Below are 23,848 nucleotides of genomic sequence, written 5' to 3'. Positions count from 1 at the left end.
AAGTTAAGAAGCTACGGTCTTAAGACCGCTGCTCCTTAACTCGCCCGCCGCCTCTGAGGTGGCGGACAGCAATCATCCCGATCGGATACGATCAGGATGATTGACACCCCCTGCTAGCAAGATTGGCCGCGAATGTGCAGGGGGCAGCATTGCACAAGCATTTCACAAGAAATCTTTGTGCAATTTAATATGCCAACAGCGTATGCTGACGGCATTTATCGATGTCGGGCGGACATGATTCGCTAAAGCGGATCATGTCCGTCCGACAGTTGTTAAATCGGCCCCTTAGACTGAAGACTGCAAGAACTGGATTTGAAAGAAGCATAAACCAAATAAGCAAATGAAGTCAACAGAGCTGTTCTTGAAAGTATCAAAGTCAGGACCCAGTTAAAGGTAAATACAACCCATTTATTTTTTTATTTCATGCTTCAGATAGAACAATTTTAAACAACTTTTCTTTTTACCTTTATTATCAAATTTGCTTCATTAACTTGGTATCCTTTGTTGAAGGAGCAGCAATGCACTACTGGATGCTAATTGCACACTTCTGGTGAGCCAATTACAATATATATATATATATATGCAGCCACCATACAACAGCTGGCTCCGAGTAGTACATTACTACTCCTGGGCCTACCTAGATATGTTTTTCAACAAAGATACCATACAAAGAGAACAAAACAATTTAGATAATAAAAGTAAATTGTAAAGTTCATTAAAATTGAATGTTTTGTCTGAATCGTAAAAGAAAATTGTTGGGTTTCATGTCCCTTTAAAGGGACATTAAACACTAAATAAATGCTAGACAGAATGATGCATTAAAAGAAAAGATTAGTCTGAGAATAACATGTAGATGTATTTTTAAAAGTTTCATTAGCTGTTTAAATATTGACAAAATTAGTGTAAAGTTTTAGTGTCTATAAAACAATGGGAGCTGCCATGTTGTAACTTAGATTACCTTCTCTGATTTTAGGGACAGTTCTAAATAGGTTTCTAGAGTGTGCAGCCAATGACTGTGTGGAATATAAAAGTGTTCTGTACTTCCATTTCTAACAGGAACTGAAAAGTTCACAATTTCAGAATGGAATTACAGGAAAGGGGAAAAAATAAATAATTAAAATATCTTGCAGAGGTTTTATATATATATATATATATATATATATATATATATATATATATATATATATATATATATATAATGCATCCTTTTATACTACCATCTCAAACGGCTAGATTAGGAGCTTTGTCGGTAATGGTGTGCGGTGCTAACAAGCAGTTTCTTCTCACCGCTCACCTACAGACAACGCTGGTATTACAGGTTTTTACAAATCCGGCGTTAGCCTCAGAAAAGTGAGCGTTGAGCAAAATTTAGCTCCACATCTCACTGTAATACCAGCGCTGCTTACGGTAGTGGTGAGCTGGCTAAACGTGCTTGTGCACGATTCCCCCATAGGAAACAATGGGGCTGAGTCGGCTGAAAAAAACCCTAACACCTGCAAAAAAGCAGTGTTCAGCTCTAAACGCAGCCCCATTGTTTCCTATGGGCAAATAAAATTTATGTCTACACCTAACACCCTAACATGAACCCCGAGTCTAAACACCCCTAATCTTAAACTTATTAACCCCTAATCTGCCGCCCCCGACATCGCCAACACCTACATTATATTATTAACCCCTAATCTGCTGCCCCTAACATCGCTAAACCCTACATTATATTTATTAACCCCTAATCTGCCCCCCCAACGTCGTCACCACTATAATAAAGTTATTAACCCCTAAACCTAAGTCTAACCCTAACCCCCCCAACTTAAATATAATTTAAATAAATCTAAATAAAATAACTACAATTAAATAAATTATTCCTATTTAAAACTAAATACTTACCTATAAAATAAACCCTAAGCTAGCTACAATATAACTAATAGTTACATTGTATCTATTTTAGGATTTATTTTTATTTTACAGGCAACTTTGTATTTATTTTAACTAGGTACAATAGTTATTAAATAGTTATTAACTATTTAATAACTACCTAGCTAAAATAAATACAAATTTACCTGTAAAATAAACCCTAACCTAAGTTACAATTACACCTAACACTACACTATAATTAAATTAATTACATAAACTAACTACAATTAAATACAATTAAATTAAATAAACTAAATTACGGAAAAAAAACACTAAATTACAGAAAATAATAAAATAATTACAATTTTTTTTAAACTAATTACACCTAATCTAATCCCCCAAATAAAATAAAAAAGGCCCCAAAAATAATAAAAATCCCTACCCTATACTAAATTACAAATAGCCCTTAAAATGGCCTTTTGTGGGGCATTGCCCCAAAGTAATCAGCTCTTTTACCTGTAAAACAAAATACAATACCCCCCCAACATTAAAACCCACCACCCACACACCTGACCCTACTCTAAAACCCACCCAATCCCCCCTTAATAAAACCTAACACTACCCCCTTGAAGATCACCCTACCTTGAGACGTCTTCACCCAGCCGGGCACAAGTGGTCCTCCAGACGGTCCGAAGTCTTCATCCTATCCGGCCAGAAGAGGACCTCCAGATGGGCAGAAGTCTTCATCCAGGCGGTCTTCTATCTTCTTCCATCTGGAGCGGGTCCATCTTGAAGACATCCGACGCGGAGCATCCTCTTCTTCCGACGGCGACTGGAACAATGACAGGTCCTTTAAATGACGTCATCCAAGATGGCGTCCCTTCAATTCCGATTGGCTGATAGAATTCTATCAGCCAATCGGAATTAAGGTAGAAAAAATCCTATTGGCTGATCCAATCAGCCAATAGGATTGAGCTCACATTCTATTGGCTGTTCCAATCAGCCAATAATATGCAAGCTCAATCCTATTGGCTGTTCTAATCAGCCAATAGGATTGAACTTCAATCCTATTGGCTGATTGGATCAGCCAATAGGATTTTTTCAACCTTAATTCCGATTGGCTGATAGAATTCTATCAGCCAATCGGAATTGAAGGGACACCATCTTGGATGACGTCATTTAAAGGACCCGTCATTGTTCCAGTCGCCGTCAGAAGAAGAGGATGCTCCGCGTCGGATGTCTTCAAGATGGACCCGCTCCGCTCCGGATGGAAGAAGATAGAAGATGTCGCCTAGATGAAGACTTCTGCCCATCTGGATGTCCTCTTCTGGCCTGATAGGATGAAGACTTCGGACCGTCTGGAGGACCACTTGTGCCCGGATGGGTGAAGACGTCTCAAAGTAGATTGATCTTCAAGGGGGTAGTGTTAGGTTTTATTAAGGGGGGATTGGGTGGGTTTTAGAGTAGGATTAGGTATGTGGGTGGTGGGTTTTAATGTTGGGGGGGTATTGTAATTTTTTTTACAGGTAAAAGAGCTGATTACTTTGGGGCAATTCCCCGCAAAAGGCCATTTTAAGGGCTATTTGTAATTTAGTGTAGGGTAGGGATTTTTATTATTTTGGGGGCTTTTTTATTTTATTAGGGGGATTAGATTAGGTGTAATTAGTTTAAAAAAATTGTAATTATTTTATTATTTTCTGTAATTTAGTGTTTGTTTTATTTTCGTAATTTAGTTTATTTAATTTAATTGTATTTAATTGTAGTTAGTTTATGTAATTAATTTAATTATAGTGTAGTGTTAGGTGTAATTGTAACTTAGGTTAGGGTTTATTTTACAGGTAATTTTGTCTTTATTTTAGCTAGGTAGTTATTAAATAGTTAATAACTATTTAATAACTATTCTACCTAGTTAAAATAAATACAAAGTTGCCTGTAAAATAAAAATAAATCCTAAAATAGATACAATGTAACTATTAGTTATATTGTAGCTAGTTTAGGTTTTATTTTATAGGTAAGTATTTAGTTTTAAATAGGAATAATTTATTTAATTGTAGTCATTTTATTTAGATTTATTTAAATTATATTTAAGTTAGGGGGGTGTTAGGGTTAGACTTAGATTTAGGGGTTAATAACTTTATTATAGTGGCAGCGACGTTGGGGGCGGCAGATTTGGGGTTAATACATGTAGGTAGGTGTCGGCGATGTTAGGGACAGCAGTTTAGGGGTTAATAACATTTAACTAATGTTTGCGAGGCGGGAGTGCGGCGGTTTAGGGGTTAATATATTTATTATAGTGGCGGCTATGTCCGGTCGGCAGATTAGGGGTTAAAAATGTTATTTTAGTGTTTGCGATGTGGGGGGGGGGGCTCGGTTTAGGGGTTAATAGGTAGTTTATGGGTGTTAGTGTACTTTTTTGCTCTTTAGTTAAGAGTTTTATGTTACGGCGTTAGCCCATAAAACTCTTAACTACTGACTTTTAAATGCGGTAGGAGTCTTGACAGGAGAGGGTGTACCGCTCACTTTTTCCAAGACTTGTAATACCGGCGTTAGGAAAATCCCATTGAAAAGATAGGATACGCAATTGACGTAAGGGGATTTGCGGTATGCTAAAATCGCGGAAAAAAAGTGAGCGGTACACCTGTACCTGTCAGACTTGTAATACCAGCGGCCGTTAAAAAGCAGCGTTGGGACCTCTCAACGCTGCTTTTTAAGGCTAACGCAAAACTCGTAATCTAGGTGAAAGTGTTTAATGCCACTTTAAGTAACATGCAATCTGTCATGGACCAGGTCAACATCTCAAAGGACACTAGACAAGAATTGATGGTCTGATAGTAAGGAACGAGTTAGCAGTTTGGAAGCAGTATAGGGGTTGCTAATTTTGTATACGGGAAGAGACAAAGTCAGCAATTTGGAACATACTGGACACGAACAGAGTGTGTCTGCAGTTATAAAGCAGGGGACGACTTGGTAATCTCATAGTTAGAAAATGAAAGGGTCATCAGCTTGAGGCGAGACAGGGCTTGATAATTATGTAGTCCAGAATTAAAGCCTCCGCAGATTCAGATTGACAGAATCCAAAACTACTTGGAATACCCTGCAAATATATAGATTACTGCATGTGAGGCAATGCCCCAGGGCAGAGTTAGAGTGGCAGCAGCTGTCTGAAACTCCAGATTAGTGATGTCGCGAATAGTTAGCCGGCAAATAGTTCCCAGCGAACATAGCTTGTTCGCGTTTGACGCGGCGGGCGAACATATGCGATGTTCGATCCACCCCCTATTCGTCATCATTGAGTAAACTTTGACCCTGTATCTCACAGTCTGCAGACACATTTCAGCCAATCAGCAGCAGACACTACCTCCCAGACCCTCCCAGCTCCTGGGCAGCAGCCATTTTAGATTCATTCTGATCCTGCATTCTTAGGGCGCGATCCGATATAGATCGCAGTTTGCGGCGCAAGCGAGGGAACCCACGTCGCCCGCAGTTTCAGCTCGCAACTCGAGCCATCCAATATGCGGCGCCGTCACTTGCTAAAGTGGCGCAAGTCTCACAAACCAGCGATGTCCAGAAATCTGCGTAAGTACAGATTTTTGGAGTCGCCAGTGACTTGCGCCACGTTAGAAACTGCCGGCGCCTATAAAACCTGACTAAAGTCTAAATCACCCGCACTGTCTAACACGCCTCCTAAACATAGCCCGACAAGTCTAACACGCCTCCCTAACATAGCCCGACACGTCTAACCCTCTATCCGCTATCCCCCCTCACTATCCTAACAATAAAAAAGCTATTAACCCCTAAACCGCCGCTCCCGTACCCCGCCGCAACCTAATAAAGTTATTAACCCCTAAACCGTCGCTCCCGTACCCCGCCGCCAGCTATATTATATCTATAACCCCCTAAAGTGAGCCCCTAACACCGCCGCCATCTATATTAAAATTATTAACCCCTAATGTAAGCCCTTTACACCGCCGCCATCTCTATTAAAATGATTAACCCCTAATTTAATCTACCTACCCCGCCGCCAGCTATATTATCTATATTAACCCTAAGTATATTATAGTTAATATAGGTATTACATTATATATATTAACTATATTAACCCTAATTATATTAGGGTTAATATAGTTAATATAGTTACTATAGTATTTATATTAACTATATTAACTCTATCTAACCCTAACACCCCTAACTAAATTTATATTAAATTAATCTAATTCATTTATAAACTAAAATATTCCTATTTAAATCTAAATACTTACCTATAAAATAAACCCTAAGATAGCTACAATATAATTAATAATTACATTGTAGCTATGTTAGGGTTAATATTTATTTTACAGGTAAATTGTTAATTATTTTAACTAGGTATAATAGCTATTAAATAGTTATTAACTATTTAATATCTACCTAGTTAAAATAATTACCCAATTACCTGTAAAATAAATCCTAACCTAAGTTACAAATACACCTACACTATCAATACATTAAATAAACTACAAACATCTATCTAAAAATACAATTAAATTAACTAAACTAAATTACAAAAAAAGCAAACACTAAATTACAAAAAATAAAAAAAAGATTACAAGATTTTTAAGCTAATTACACCTATTCTAAGCCCCCTAATAAAATAATAAACCCCCTTTTTAAATACAATACCCCCCCCCCATTACAACCCACCACCCACATACCCCTATTCTAAAACCACCCAAACCCCCCTTAAAAAAGCCTAACACTACCCCCCTGAAGATCTCCCTACCTTGTCTTCACCACACCGGGCCGAACTCCTGATCCGATCCGGGCGATGTCTTCCTCCAAGCGGCAAAGAAGAATTCTTCCTCCGGCGATGTCTTCCTCCAAGCGGCAAAGAAGAATTCTTCCTCCGGCGACGTCTTCCTCCAAGCGGCAGCAAAGTCTTCATTCTTCTGGCGGCATCTTCAATCTTCTTTCTTCGCTCCGCCGCCGCGGAGCATCCATCCCAGACGATGACTGAACAACGAATGAGGTACCTTTAAATGACGTCATCCAAGATGGCGTCATCAGAATTCCGATTGGCTGATAGGATTCTATCAGCCAATCAGAATTAAGTTAGAAAAATCTGATTGGCTGATTGAATCAGCCAATCAGATTCAAGTTCAATCCGATTGGCTGATCCAATCAGCCAATCAGAATGAGCTCGCATTCTATTGGCTGTTCCGGATCGCCCGGATCGGATCAGGAGTTCGGCCCGGTGTGGTGAAGACAAGGTAGGGAGATCTTCAGGGGGATAGTGTTAGGCTTTTTTAAGGGGGGTTTGGGTGGTTTTAGAATAGGGGTATGTGGGTGGTGGGTTGTAATGGGGGGGGGGGTATTGTATTTGTATGCAAAAGAGCTGAATTCTTTGGGGCATGCCCCACAAAAGGCCCTTTTAAGGGCTGGTAAGGTAAAGAGCTTTGAAATTTTTTTAATTTAGAATAGGGCAGGGAATTTTTTTTATTTTGGGGGTTTATTATTTTATTAGGGGGCTTAGAATAGGTGTAATTAGCTTAAAAATCTTGTAATCTTTTTTTTATTTTTTGTAATTTAGTGTTTTTTTTTTTTTGTAATTTAGTTTAGTTAATTTAATTGTATTTTTAGATAGATGTTTGTAGTTTATTTAATTTATTGATAGTGTAGGTGTATTTGTAACTTAGGTTAGGATTTATTTTACAGGTAATTGGGTAATTATTTTAACTAGGTAGATATTAAATAGTTAATAACTATTAAATAGCTATTATACCTAGTTAAAATAATTAACAATTTACCTGTAAAATAAATATTAACCCTAACATAGCTACAATGTAATTATTAATTATATTGTAGCTATCTTAGGGTTTATTTTATAGGTAAGTATTTAGATTTAAATAGGAATATTTTAGTTTATAAATTAATTAGATTAATTTAATATAAATTTAGTTAGGGGTGTTAGGGTTAGATAGAGTTAATATAGTTAATATAAATACTATAGTAACTATATTAACTATATTAACCCTAATATAATTAGGGTTAATATAGTTAATATATATAATGTAATACCTATATTAACTATAATATACTTAGGGTTAATATAAATAATATAGCTGGCGGCGGGGTAGGTAGATTAAATTAGGGGTTAATCATTTTAATAGAGATGGCGGCGGTGTAAGGGGCTTACATTAGGGGTTAATAATAATAATAATATAGCTGGCGGCGGTATAGGGGGATTAGATTAGGGGTTAATAATTTTTATATAGGTGGCGGCGGTGTAAGGGGTCAGATTAGGGGATAGATAAGGTAGATGACAGCGGTGTAAGGGGTTCTAATTAGGGGATAGATAAGGTAGATGGCAGCGGTTTTAAGGGCTCACAGTAGGGGGTTAGTTTATGTAGATGGCGGCGGGGTCCGGGAGCGGCGGTTTAGGGGTTAATAACTTTATTAGGGATTTCGGGGGGGGATCGCGGTTGACAGGTAGATAGACATTGTGCATGCGTTAGGTGTTAGGTTTATTTTAGAAGATCGCGGTTGACAGGGAGATAGACATTGCGCATGCGTTAGGTGTTAGGTTTATTTTAGAAGATCGCGGTTGACAGGGAGATAGACATTGCGCATGCGTTAGGTGTTAGGTTTATTTTAGAAGATCGCGGTTGACAGGGAGATAGACATTGCGCATGCGTTAGGTGTTAGGTTTATTTTAGCAGCCAGTTTAGGGAGTTACGGGGCTCCAATAGTCAGCGTAAGGCTTCTTACGGCTGCTTTTTGTGGCGAGGTGAAAATGGAGTAAGTTTTCTCCATTTTCGCCACGTAAGTCCTTACGCTGCATATTGGATACCAAACTGCGCTGGTATTCAGTGTCCACTACAGTCCTGAAGGACTCATCTGATCTCTGCTGTAAGGACAGCACCCCAAAAAGCCCTTTTTAGGGCTAGAACATCTTTTTTTTTTTTTTTGCCTGTGTAATTTTGACTGTGAAACATCAGTCTGCTAGTGTAATCTAATTGCAGTTGCCTGCCTGCCAGCGTGTGTGCCAGGCCAACTTGCCAACTAGTGCCACCACTCATATCTGTTGTAACAGTAGTGTAAATTTTGTAAAAAAAAACTTTTTTTGACTGTGAAACATCAGTCTGCTAGTGTAATCTAATAGCAGTTGCCTGCCTGCCAGCGTGTGTGCCAGGCCAACTTGCCAACTAGTGCCACCACTCATATCTGTTGTAACAGTATTGTAAATTTTTAAAAAAAAAACTTTTTTGACTGTGAAACATCAGTCTGCTAGTGTAATGTAATTGCAGTTGCCTGCCTGCCAGTGTGTGTGCCAGGCCCACTTGCTAAGTGCCACCACTCATATCTGTTGTAACAGTAGTGTAAATTTTTTAATAAAAAACTTTTTTGACTGTGAAACATCAGTCTGCTAGTGTAATCTAATTGCAGTTGCCTGCCTGCCAGCGTGTGTGCCAGGCCCACTTGCCAACTAGTGCCACCACTCATATCTGTTGTAACAGTAGTGTAAATTTTTTTTAAAAAAACTTTTTTGACTGTGAAACATCATTCTGCTAGTGTAATCTAATTGCAGTTGCCTGCCTGCCAGCGTGTGTGCCAGCCCCACTTGCTAAGTGCCACCACTCATATCTGTTGTAACATTAGTGTAATTTTTAAAAAAAAAATGTTTTTGACTGCGAAACATCAGTCTGCTAGTGTAATCTAATTGTAGTTGCCTGCCTGCCAGCGTGTGTGCCAGGCCCACTTGCCAACTAGTGCCACCACTCATATCTGTTGTAACAGTAGTGTAAATTTTGTAAAAAAAAACTGTTTTGACTGTGAAACATCAGTCTGCTAGTGTAATCTAATAGCAGTTGCCTGCCTGCCAGCGTGTGTGCCAGGCCCACTTGCCAACTAGTGCCACCACTCATATCTGTTGTAACAGTAGTGTAAATTTTGTAAAAAAAAACTTTTTTGACTGTGAAACATCAGTCTGCTAGTGTAATCTAATTGCAGTTGCCTGCCTGCCAGCGTGTGTGCCAGGCCCACTTGCTAAGTGCCACCACTCATATCTGTTGTAACAGTAGTGTAAATTTTGCAAAAAAAAACTTTTTTGACTGTGAAACATCAGTCTGCTAGTGTAATCTAATAGCAGTTGCCTGCCAGCGTGTGTGCCAGGCCCACTTGCCAACTAGTGCCACCACTCATATCTTTTGTAACAGTAGTGTAAATTTTGTAAAAAAAAACTTTTTTGACAGTGAAACATCAGTCTGCTAGTGTAATCTAATTGCAGTTGCCTGCCTGCCAGCGTGTGTGCCAGGCCCACTTGCTAAGTACCACCACTCATATCTGTTGTAACAGTAGTGTAAATTTTGTAAAAAAAAAAAATTTTGACTGTGAAACATCAGTCTGCTAGTGTAATCTAATTGCAGTTGCCTGCCTGCCAGCATGTGTGCCAGGCTCACAGCGTATACTGTGCCCACTTGCCCAGTGCCACCACTCATATCTTGTTTAATAGTAGTGTAAGTGTACATTTAAAAAAATAAAAACTTTTTGGACTGTGAAACATCAGTCTGCTTTTTTGTGTCAGGCTCACAGCGTACACTGTGCCCACTTGCCCAGTGCCACCACTCATATCTTGTTTAATAGTAGTGTAAGTGTACATTTAAAAAAAAATGACAGGCAGAGGCAGGCCACCCCGCAGGTGCCGTCGTGGTCGTGGTGCTGTGATTCCCTTTGGCCGTAGAATAATGCTCAGTGTTCAGAGGCCACGTCCTATGAACTCGAAAAGTTCTGAGGAGGACATAGTTGACTTTTTAACACAGGACACCCAATCTTCTATAGCTTCCGCTCCGAACCTTGACGCACCATCCTCCTCCAACTTATCTTCGGGCACCTCTCAAGTTACCACCACTCGCCTGCCTGCCGCCACCACCAACACTAGCACCACAGCTGCTTCACTTGATGTGTCAGAGGAGTTTTTTACACATCAGTTGAAAGAAATGAGTGATGCGCAACCATCATTGACAGAGGATGTAGATAACAGTGATATGTCTCAGTCAGGCAGCATTACAGACATGGACGTTAGGTGTGATGATGATGATGTACCTGCTGCTGCTTCCTTTGTTGATTTGTAAGATACAAGTGAAGCGGTTAATGATGACTATGCGTCTGTGGATGTCACGTGGGTGCCCGCTAGAAGAGAAGAACAGGGGGAAAGTTCAGATGGGGAGACAGAGAGGAGGAGGGGTAGGAGGAGATGAGTTGGAAGCAGGGGGAGGTTGTCGCAAGGAGCTAGTAGCACAGTCAGACAGCATGCATCGGCACCCGGGGTCAGCCAGACAGCACGCCAATCAACGCATGCTGTTGCCACCACCAGAATGGTGTCATCACAGAGCTCAGCAGTGTGGCATTTTTTTTGTGTGTCTGCCTCTGACAACAGCGATGCCATTTGCAACCTGTGCCAAAAGAAACTGAGTCGTGGGAAGTGCAACACCCACCTAGGTACAACTGCTTTGCGAAGGCACATGATCGCACATCACAAACGCCTATGGGATCAACACATGAGTAGAAGCAGCACACAAACTCAAAGCCACCATCCTCCTACTGCTCCAGCATCTTCAGCCACGTCAACCACTGCTGTCCTCCTTGGCCCCTCTCAACCATCCGCCACTCCGTCTCTCTTCCGGAGCAGTTCCTGCTCATCTGCCCACAGTCAGGTGTCTGTCATGGACATGTTTGAGCGTAAGAAGCCAATGTCACAAAGTCACCCCCTTGCCCGACGTCTGACAGCTGGCTTGTCTGAACTCTTAGCCTGCCAGCTTTTACCATACAAGCTGGTGGAGTCTGAGGCGTTCAAAAAATTTGTAGCTATTGGGACACCACAGTGGAAGGTACCCGGCTGAAATTTCTTTTCACAAAAGGCAATCCCCAACCTGTACTCGATTGTGTGAAAGGAAGTAATGGCATGTCTGGCACACAGTGTTGGGGCAAGGGTCCATATGACCACTGATAGCTGGTCTGCAAAGCATGGTCAGGGCAGGTATATCACCTACACTGCGCATTGGGTAAACCTGCTGACGGCTGCCAAGCATGGAATGCGTGGCTCTGCAGAGGAGGAGTTGGTGACACCGCCACGACTTGCAAGCAGGCCTGCTGCCACCTCCTCTACTCCTCCTACTCCATCCTCTTCCATAACCTCCTCGGCTGAGTCCTCTTCTGCTGCTGCGTCTTGCTCCACATCAACGGCACCCCCCAGCTCCGCAGGTACTATTCCACATCCCGGATACGGCAGTGTCACGCCGTCTTGGGGTTGACTTGCCTGAAAGCAGAGAGTCACACCGGACCAGCACTCCTGTCCACCCTGAATGCACAGGTGGATCAGTGGCTGACTCCGCACCAACTGGAGATCGGCAAAGTGGCTTCTGACAACGGAAGTAATTTGGTGGCGGCATTGAAATTGGGCAAGTTGATACATGTGCCGTGCAAGGCACATGTGTGTAATCTGATCGTATAACGCTTTGTGCATAAGTACCCAGGCTTACAGGACGTCCTGAAGCAGGCCAGGAAGGTGTGTGGCCATTTGAGGCGTTCCTACACGGCCATGGCGCACTTTTCCAATATCCAGTGGCGAAACAACATGCCAGTGAGGCGCTTGATTTGCAACAGCCCGACGCGTTAGAATTCAACACTCCTAATGTTCGACCACCTGCTCCAACAAGAAAAAGCTGTTAACGAGTATTTGTATGACCGGGGTGCTAGGACAGCCTCTGCGGAGCTGGGAATTTTTTGCCACGTTACTGGGCGCTCATGCGCAATGCCTGTAGGCTCATGTGTCCTTTTGAGGAGGTGACAAACCTAGTCAGTCGCACCGAAGACACCATCAGCGACATCATACCATTTGTTTTCTTCCTGGAGCGTGCCCTGCAAAGAGTGCTGGATCAAGCCGTAGATGAGCGTGAAGAGGAAGAGGAAGAGTTGTGGTCACCATCACCACCAGAAACAGCCTTATCAGCATCGCTTGCTGGACCTGCGGCAACGCTGGAAGAGGATTGTGAGGAAGAGGAGTCAGAGGAGGAATGTGGCTTTGAGGAGGAGGAGGAAGACCAACTACAACAGGCATCCCAGGGTGCTCGTTGTCACCTATCAGGTACCCGTGGTGTTGTACGTGGCTGGGGGGAAGAAGATACCTTCAGTGACATCACTGAGGACAAGGAATGGGACATGACTAGCTCGGCATCCAACCTTGTGCAAATGGGGTCTTTCATGCTGTCATGCCTGTTGAGGGACCCTCGTAAAAAAAAGATGAAGGAGAACGACCTGTACTGGGTGTCCATGCTACTAGACCCCCGGTATAAGCATAAAGTGCCAGAAATGTTACCGAATTACAACAAGTCGGAAAGGATGCAGCATTTCCAAAATAAATTAAAAAGTATGCTTTACACAGCATATAAGGGTGATGTCACAGCACAACGTGAATCTAACAGGGGAAGAGCTGAAAGTAATCCTCCGACTCCCACAACCACGCCGGCAAGGACAGGACGCTTTACAGACGTGTTGTTGATGGAGGACATGCGGAGCTTTTTAACTCCTATGCATCGCCACAGCCCTTCGGGGTCCACCCTCAGAGAACGACTCGACCGACAGGTAGCAGACTACCTCGCCTTAACTGCAGATCTCGACACTCTGAGGAGCGATGAACCCCTTGACTACTGGGTGTGCAGGCTTGACCTGTGGCCTGAGCTATCCCAATTTGCAATAGAACTTCTGGCCTGCCCCGCTTCAAGTGTCCTGTCAGAAAGGACCTTCAGTGCAGCAGGAGGTATTGTCACTGAGAAGAGAAGTCGCCTAGGTCAAAAAAGTCTAGATTACCTCACCTTTATTAAGATGAATGAGGGATGGATCCCGAAGGGACTGACAGTGGGTGATACATTCGAGTAAAAAAGGCCCGATGACATGAGCTGCCTTGGGCTAAAAATGGTCCACACACTGCTGTATTTTATCTTCAAATGCAGGATTACTTGCGTGACTTATCCGCCACCAACTAGGGTTCAAGCCGCAATGTTTTAGGGCACTTTCTGCCTGGGAAACAAACATCAATTTTTCTGGCCGCTGCTACAGCAGCGGCTGCAACAATACCTAATTTTTCAGGCATGTGTACATGCCAAATTTTTCTGGCCTCTGGTGCTGCACTGTGGCTTCAAAAACAAAACCAAAAAAAAAGACACTTAACAGGATTAAACTGATAGGAATAGTACTACTTAACACACCACTCCTATCTAGTGGCACATTAGATTGCACGCACAGTGACCCAAATTTGAAGTAGGAGGACCGACCAAGCATCTTTTTCCATCTCCCAGTTCCTAAAATCCATGCCATATACACATCCCCTGATAGGGGACACAGCAGTGGAAGGTACCCGGCCGAAATTTCTTTGCACAAAAGGCAATCCCCAACCTGTACTCGATTGTGCAAAAGGAAGTAACCTTACCATGGGTCCCAGACCGCACGTCTTGTAATTCTCTGTCTGGGAAATTATATATTTATCAAATCTATCTAACTATCAATCGTATCTATCAAATGTATATTGCATCTATTGATCTATGTAATCTATATATCTATCTATCAAATCTATCCATCTCATGGCCGGTATGTTTTGTGACAGCCACTGGTGTTTCGGCCAAATGTCCGTCGGCCAAATGTCCGTCGGCTAAAAGTCCAGCCACGATTGCACGCGCAGTGCCCCAAATTTGAAGTAGGAGGACCGACCAAGCATCTTTTTCCATCTTCCGGTTCCTAAAATCCGTGCCATATACACCTCCCCTGGCGCCGCAACTGCCTCTGGGAACCTTACCATGGGTCCCAGACCGCACGTCTTGTAATTCTCTGTCTGGGAAATTATATATCTATCAAATCTATCTATTTATCTATCAAATCTATCTAACTATCAATTGTATCTATCAAATGTATATTGCATCTATTGATCTATGTAATCTATGTATCTATCTATCAAATCTATCTATCTCGTGGCCGGACTGAAATGTGACAGCCACTTGTGTTTCGGCCAAATGTCCGTCGGCCAAATGCTCGTCGGCCAAATGTCCGTCGGCTAAAAGTCCGGCCACGATTGCACTCGCAGTGCCCCAAATTTGAAGTAGGAGGACCAACCAAGCATCTTTTTCCATCTCCCGGTTCCTAAAATCCATGCCATACACACCTTCCCCGATAGGGGGAGTAACAGGTATTAAACTGATCAGAATAGTACTACTTAACACACCACTCATATCTGCTGCCACAGTAGATTGCATGTGCAGTGCCCCAAATTTGAAGTAGGAGGACCGACCAAGCATCTTTTTCCATCTCCCGGTTCCTAAAATCCATGCCATATACACCTCCCCTGGCGCCGCAACTGGCTCTGGGAACCTTACCATGGGTCCCATCTCATCTTGTAATTCTCTGTCTGGGAAATTATATATCTATCAAATCTATCTATTTATCTATCTATCAAATCTATCTAACTATCAATCGTATCTATCAAATGTATATTGCATCTATTGATCTATGTAATCTATGTATCTATCTATCAAATCTATTTATCTCGTGGCCGGACTGTTTTGTGACAGCCACTTGTGTTTTGGCCAAATGTCCGTCGGACAAATGTCCATCGGCCAAATGGCCGTCGGCTAAAAGTCCGGCCACGATTGCACACGCAGTGCCCCAAATTTGAAGTAGGAGGACCGACCAAGCCTCTTTTTCCATCTTCCGGTTCCTAAAATCCATGCCATATACACCTCCCCCGATAGGGGGAGTAACAGGTATTAAACTGATCAGAATAGTACTACTTAACACCACTCATATCTGGTGGCACAGTAGATTGCACGCGCAGTGCCCCAAATTTGAAGTAGGAGGACCGACCAAGCATCTTTTTCCATCTCCCGGTTCCTAAAATCCATGCCATATACACGTCCCCTGGCGCCGCAACTGCCTCTGGGAACCTTACCATGGGTCCCAGACGGCACGTCTTGTAATTCTCTGTCTGGGAAATTATATATCTATCAAATCTATCTATTTATCTATCAAATCTATATATCTATCGTATCTATCAAATGTATATTGCATCTATTGATCTATCTATCTAATCTATGTATCTATGTATCTATCAAATCTATCTATCTCGTGGTTGTGCAAATGGACTGTTTGCGGTTGTTTGCGGTGCGTTAAACAGGGAGTTTGGTCTGTCACTGTGAAGCGGGCATAACCCTTACTCTACCTGATTGATACAACATCATACCTGATGTTTTAAAGCACGTTATTCCAAACAATTTAGGAATGTTAGGTGATTTATGCCCTTTATGGCTTAAAAACAGACTCTGCATCAACTATGTAATTTTCCGTGGGAGTTTTGCCATGGATCCCCCTCCGGCATGCCACAGTCCAGGTGTTAGTCTTCTTGAAACAACTTTTCCATCACTATTGTGGCCAAAAAGAATCCCTGTGGGTTTTAAAATTCGCCTGCCTATTGAAGTCAATGGCGGTTCGCCCGGTTCGCCCGTTCGCAAACAGTTGCGGAAGTTCGAGTCCGCCGTTCTCGAACCGAAAATTTTAAGTTCGCGACATCACTACTCCAGATATGCATGGCGCTACAGATAAAAGTGCAGGAGCTATGTGACACCGGTATTTCAGACACTTCAAGTAGGCTTTTACAGTGTTTTTGTAAAGACCTCTGCAATAGTAAAAGACACAAGGCCAATGCGAAAGTAAATCATGGTGGCTAACATACTCCATATTGATAACCAATAATATAAGTTCATGACGTGCATAATTTGAAAATTGTAAAACCAAAACCCCCAAAGTAGCCGATAACATAAATTAAATTGGACGTACTTATGCGCTCCCACAGAAATCTTTCGGGGGGGGGGGCAAGGGAAATAAAATTTACCATGCAATTATTATATTAGTAGCAAACATGTGCAGCATGGGATGGTTGTCTGATGTATGGATAAGGTGCACATCATTTTAAAAACAGTGGTTCAATCAGTAAATCAAGTGGGTGTGATGGCTTGGATATTTGATACCCTCCCAGACACCCATGTATTTAATGTATTTACTGTAATCTCTATATCTTATCATAGCAGAACTTACAAAGCTTCCCTTCCTTTCACTTTCTTTTGTAATACAAATTAATTTGCCTATAAGGGAGGGAAGTAATACAACCTGCCCGTTGGTGTGCTACATTTTTTTTATCTAGTTTCTACTAGTCCACTATAAATTACATCGGACAAGTACAAATTTTAACCCCTAATAACGTTTAACCCCTAACTTATAAACTATAGTGGTATTTTTCTACCCTTAGAGACACAGGAGATTGGAAAATATAAATACATCTGCCATAGAATTGGCGCCTAAACTGAATGTACTTTTCATAAAGTAACCTTGTATATTTGTTTTTCCTTTAGTAACTGAGGTCCCTTCTCATGAATCAGAGGCAGTAGAAAATATGATTTGTGGCTTGGGACTGGCTGTGGGAATCATCGGAATTATTGCTGGTATGGTTCTGATTATTAAAGGAATAAAAAATAACAAAAGCCGAGGAAGAGGTCACTGACCTTACAGGTGAGATCGTGCTTACTTATAATTTCCAAGCTTAAAGGGACAGTCTACTCCAAAATTGTTTTTATTGTTTTCTTTTGACAAACTTTCATTTTAGCCAATCAGTGCTAACTCATCAATAACTTCATGGGAGTAAGCACAATGTTATCTATATGGCACACACAAACTAGCAGTGTATAACTGTGAGAAACTGTCAAAATGCACTGTTAAGAGGCGGCCTTCAATGGCTTATAAATTACCTAAATTTAGTTTTTAACAAAGAATACTAAGAGAACAAATCAAATTTGATGATAAAAGTAAAGTTGAATGTCCTATTTTAATTATGAATGTTTAATTTTGACTTGACTGTCCCTTTAACAAATCTGAACAAAATAATGCTGTGTAATATATAGCAATAGCTTTTATTAGACGTTTAAAAAGAAATTAAATAGACCTTAAATAGACAGATGTAACTCTTTTTGAGCGTACTTAATAGTGTAAAATTGATAGTCTTAAAACAAGGATACAACAGGCAAAACCAGCTATTTCAAATGAAAGTATAAAGGTAAAAGAGTTATTTGTAAACAATTTAAGACTAGATTACTAGTGTCGCGTTATGTAATATGCTTGTTTGTTATGTCCTCTAGAAATTGTTTTTTTGCACCCACCGGGTAGAGCACCAATAACAAGTTGAAAGCAAAAAGTTTTCACACTTGAGCTAACCCGACACGCCAAAAAAAACCAAACTTACAATACCACAATCGTATTAACATATTCCCCTATAGAAGTGAATAGAGCAAGGAAACTAACACCCCTATTCCTGCACAAATACAATCTGGCACTTTTGACAGGAATTTTACACTAACCATATATATATTAATGTACAGGTATTTATATGTATATGTTAAGATACACACACATCTATACTATAATCGCGTTTGTAAAGCGTCCGTCGGTGTCGCCAGTTGCGCACACATCCTCAAAGGAATGTTGGCTGCACGAGGCAGCCAAAAGAATGTTGGTTGCTCGAGGCAGCCAAAAGAATGTTGGCTGCGCGCGCAGCCAAAATAATCCACCTGCCGCTGCATCCCAGTGGATTCCAAAAATGGCAGGGTGGTGAAAGCAAACCTAAGGTGGATTCTTTCACCACCCTGCCATTTTCGGAATCTACCTGGATGCTGGGTAGGCAAACCCAAAGCTTTAAAAAAAAACACCACACGCAACCGCCTGCACTAAATAACTAAAAAGCACGTAACCAAAATAAAAACACGTAACCACCCGCACGAAGTATAACAAAAAAAAAACTCCAGCACAAAGTATTAACAAACACCTAAACAGTCAACCCCCACATTGCAAAACAATAAAGTAATTAACCCATAATCCGCATATAACATAATTAAAATATTAACCCCTTAACCGTCAACCACCCACATCACAATAAACCTAATTACCCCCAAACCGCAAACCCCCACATCGCAATAAACCTATTTAACCTATTAACTCATAAACCGCCAACCCCCCACATCGCAATAAACCTTATTAACCTATTAACCCCTAAACTGCCAAACACCCACATCGCAATCAACCTAATTAACCTATTAACCTCTAAACCACCAAACCCCCCACAACGCAAATAACTAATTTAATTACTAAGCTCCCTAACCTAACACCCCCTAAATTAACCCCAATTACTACTAAATTACAATTAAAATAAAAAAACTAACATTAAATTACAAAAAATAAAAAAGTCTAACATTACAGAAAAAAACAAACAAAATTTTCAAAAATACATTTTTTTTTATACCTAACCCCTTTGAAAATAAGTCCCCCCCAAATAAAAATCCCCCTAATCTAAACTACCAATAGCCCCAGTAAAAAAACACCCACCAAACCCCCCAAAATAAAAAAAACTAAAACTAAAATAAACTAATCTAAAGGGGCATTTGTATGGGCATTGCCCTTAAAATGGCATTCAGCTCTTTTACTGCCCTTAAAAGGGCAATCAGCTTTTTTTTAAGCCCAAAAAAACCCTAATCTAAAAAAAAAAAACACCCAAAAAATTAAAATAAAAAAGCCTAAACCTAATCCCAAAATAGGTACTCACTGTTCCTGAAGTCCGGCGGAGAAGGTCTTCTTCCAGGCGGCTCTATCATCTTCTATCTTCATCTGGAGCAAAGGCCGCACGGAGCGGAGGTGTGAAGCTGTCTTCCCGATGTCTGGATACTCAGCGGCGGTCTTCAATGGCGGCGGTGCTCAGCGGTGTGGAGGCTGCTCTTCATGCGATCTTCCGTCGCACACTGAATTGATTGCGGTACCCTGCATTCAATCTTTAGTGTACAACGGACATCGGATGAAGAGAAGCATCCATGCCGCCGAGGACTGCTGCCACCGCCTTCGAGGACCACCACCGTTGAGGAGCACTGCTGAGGATCCACGCTTCGGGGAAGACAGCTCCGCACCACCGCTCAACACCGCCGGTGAGAACCACCGCTGAGGATCCCCAGCTCCGCACCGTGCCGCCTTCGCTCTGGATGAAGATAGCAGATGATGGAGCTGCCTGGAAGAAGATCTTCTCCGCCGGACTTCAGGAATGGTGAGTACCTATTTGGGGCTTAGTGTTAGGATTTTTTTTTTTTTTTAAGATTAGGTATTTAATGGGCTGGAAAAGAGCTGAATGCCCTTTTAAGGCAATGCCCATACAAATGCCCCTTTAGAGGCAATGGGTAGTTTAGGTTTTTTTAGTGTTCATTTTTTTTTATTTTGGGGGGTTTGGTGGGTGGGGCTGGTTTACTGTTAGGGGGTAATTGTTAAGTTGTTTAGGTAAAAGAGCTGTTTAAATTAGGGCAATACCCTACAAAAGCCCTTTTAAGGGCTATTGGTAGTTAAAGGGATAGTAAACCTTAAAAATAATGTTATATAATTCTGCACATAGTGCAGAATTATATAACATTATATTAGCGCAAACGTTTTAAAACAAAATTTCCCCTTTGAATTTAAAAAAAACCTGCTGTTTTACAGACCCGCTCTCTGTGATCTTCTGAGCGGGTCTGTTTTTTTCAAACAGCGCATCGGGCCAGCTGTATAGTTACAGCCCGGCCCGACCGCGCCATAGCACTAAGTGCAGCTCGCTCCTGCTGTCTGACAGAGCAGGAGCGAGCTGCACTTAGTGCTATGGCGCGGTCAGGCCGGGCTGTGACTATACAGCTGGCCCGATGCGCTGTTTGAAAAAAACAGACCCGCTCAGAAGATCACAGAGAGCGGGTCTGTAAAACAGCAGTTTTTTTAAAAATTCAAAGGGGAAATTTTGTTTTAAAACGTTTGCGCTAATATAATGTTATATAATTCTGCACTATGTGCAGAATTATATAACATTATTTTTAATGTTTACTGACACTTTAAGTATTAGATTAGGGGGTGTTTTTATTTGGGGGGGGTTTTTTCTTTTTATAGGGGTATTATTTTAAGTTTAATTTTTTTATTTTGGATAGCTTTGTTTATTTTTTATCTGTAATGTTACATTTTTTATTTTTTGTAATTTTTGGGGGTTGTATTTTTTTTTTTAAATAGACTGCCCTCTGGGCAGGCTTATCGCCTAGTATATATATATTATTATTTTTAAATGTGTTTCAATGGATCTCTTTGTAAAAGCACTTTGCAGCCTGTTTTTTTTCTAACACTTTACATGTCATAACTTTGAACACTTAAAACTTATCTGTGCAATAATTTTATTAAGAAATAATTATCAGACAGTGTTAATATAAGTGTTACTGTACTGTACAATGCATAACAGTTAACCAGAGCTCTAAAGACGCGTTATCCGGAAGTGCGTTAAAATCAATTGCGATTGATTCTTCCCTATGAGTGCTAACAGCTGCAATATACCCCTTTGCTAGCTCGCAAAATAATTATCTTAATACACTCTAGTCTGTAAAATGGAATGAAATATAAACACGTTAAACGGCAGAAAATCTTGCAGTACACTGTCACTTAAACATTCTTAATACAGTTTCCTCCAATAGGTAATCTCTATAACGTATTTTGTTTCAGGTACCTGCCTAGAATCATGTTCAGTCACATCCTCAGCGACCGTGGGCTGCCAGAACATTTGCTTCTCTAGTTGCATAAAGTTTTTATGATTCTTCTTCAACAAGCGCATCATTATTATTCAACTGCATCAATTACTGAAACAGATTAACATCTAGGGACACATTTACTTAGTTGACGGAATGCTTTATATATCCTTCAATGCCATATACTTTTAAAGTGGTTATTTTAAAGATGACCATATTTTTTTTTTGGTAAACATATAGATTGTGATGTTTTTAGAGTAATTATGTGGTACAGAATACATTTGGTTTCCCCAGAAACAGCTCAGTTTATCAAATCATGGAAGGACAAGGTTCCCTACAGAGTCTGCTGCCCACATTTAACATTGCACAAGTATTTTCTTGTGCAGGACCGGTCCCTTGTCTCACGCGACCAATCGCTCGTGAGCAGGGACCGTTAATGACCACTGGTTCTAAACTTGTGCCAAGTAGACTTGCATGAGCAAGCTTGCTCCTCAAGGGCCCTGTATATTAAACATTGCTATATCACACAATACTAGAATTTAGTACAAAATAACAATACATACAATTCTAATTAATCAATAATTGACAACAAAAGGCCTAAATAATTAGATTAAACAGTGTATTTTCTCTATGTATTGATTTATGTATATAAGTGTAATGGATTGTCTTGAATGTTTGATTCTAAGAGTTATGAAATAAAGACGTTTAAATAGGATTACATTGCTATGTGTATTTAGAGCTTTCTCATTTAATACATTTTCTACAGCTTTTGAAATCTAGGAAAGCGTTTTAGCTAAAACATTGGTGTAAATCACAATCCTTTAGAAAAGCTTTTCAAATTATTTATTTACAAAAATCCCTATAGACTATAATAGTGAATTATTTATAAAAATCATTAGATAAATATTTTGATTGACCAGAATATTTGGAATGCATCTCCAAAACTCACTATAGACTATAATAGTGATTTTCTGTTAAAAAAAATCATTAGGTTTTTCTAACGGAGTGTGATCTACCTTATAGTAAGAAAATTGAATTTAAAAAAATATTCTACTCTAACGCAATAGAGAATTAAATTTGTACACTAGAATATCCATTTAATGTCAATAAATATTTTGAATAAAGCACATTTGCAATATCTGATTTTTAATAAGGTTTAAAGGTAACATTTTGCATTATTTTGATTAAAATATGTTTGGAAAATGTTGTAATTGATTAAACATACCTTACCAAATATGTTTTTGAAGGGTACTGCTTGCACAGGTGAAATAATTGGCTGTACATCTATGCTTAGAGGCAAATAAAACTAAGTTCTGGCATAACAGTGATATTTTTCATATGACGTAGTGCTTTGCTTGCAAGTATATAATAGCATTGTGTAAATAGCTTATGACTGGGTATGGGAAATAAAGGGAAAGTAAACCCCTTTTAATTACAAGACATTTCTTTTGTCTAGTGATAGCATTCAATCCAAGTCTAAACAGTATTAAAGTGATTAACACCATGGTTTGCTGCAATTGCTTAGGCAAACTACACCCAACACTTGCCTTACTATTAATGGCTTGCTTCTGAAATAGACAAGACTTAGCCCCTGTCATTATGTTAGTATAAAATGCATTGTTTTGCAGTTGTTAAGTCAATAAGGGAAAGCTATGAAGTAAATTGGGAAGTCTGCTGTGTCCATTTCCAGTTCTGAGGAAGAGAACATCTACATTTATTACTTGAAAAGTGTACAAAATAAATAATCAATTATAATGCAAAATTGTTTGACTGCAATTAACCATACATCTTATATTAAAATCTCAAGTTGTTTAGAGGTTTAGATGTAGCAATGGGCTTCATCTGCAGGTTTTCTGTGTATATGAAACATATTTTCTGATAAAATAAAAAAAATTGCTTATTTAAATGTCTCATAGAAATGTAACCTCTTATGTCACTTTAATGAAGCAAAACAAAATGTATGCTTTCTTGATACCTTTCTTTCATGGTGGTGATAGTCCACAATCCATTACGGTAATGGTGAGAGTCCACTAGGAGGAGGCAAAGATTCCAAATCTTTAAGAGGACTTCATCCCTCCTACCTCACTGGTATCTTAGTCTTACATTTAGCCAAGCAGGAGAAATAGAAAGGTAAAAAAAGGACAAAACAGGGAAAATTTAGTGTAACCTGGGCAGGGCTAATAGACTCTCACCAAAATGAGTCCACAATCCATTACGCATGGGAGCAAATACCCAAGCTGTGGATTCAACCCGTAATGTTGGAAGGGATGAAGAAAAAGATTTGAAGAAGGCAGTAACCTATTTTCCGGACACTGCTGTCTGGTGTACTTACCTACCAAAAACCTGCTTCTGAGGACGCAAAATATAAT

At 40.3% G+C, this 23,848-nt stretch overlaps 1 protein-coding gene across 1 annotated transcript in view; it reads left to right on the top strand.

Annotated features, from left to right (window-relative positions):
• Positions 1-22,194, top strand: part of LOC128667044 (mamu class II histocompatibility antigen, DR alpha chain) — a 40,028-nt gene extending 17,834 nt beyond the window's left edge. The window contains exons 4-5 of the mRNA XM_053721916.1: positions 17,277-17,433; positions 21,457-22,194. Of these exons, the coding sequence (XP_053577891.1) occupies positions 17,277-17,425 (149 nt within the window). The 3' untranslated portion in view covers positions 17,426-17,433; positions 21,457-22,194. The remainder of the gene's footprint in view (positions 1-17,276; positions 17,434-21,456) is intronic.
• Positions 22,195-23,848: the final 1,654 nt, after the last annotated feature.

This window comes from Bombina bombina, chromosome 7 (assembly GCF_027579735.1).
Source record: "Bombina bombina isolate aBomBom1 chromosome 7, aBomBom1.pri, whole genome shotgun sequence".
NCBI lineage: Eukaryota > Metazoa > Chordata > Amphibia > Anura > Bombinatoridae > Bombina > Bombina bombina.
The sequence above is the reverse complement of the archived record's forward strand: the minus strand, read 5'-3'. Positions and strand labels throughout refer to the sequence as shown.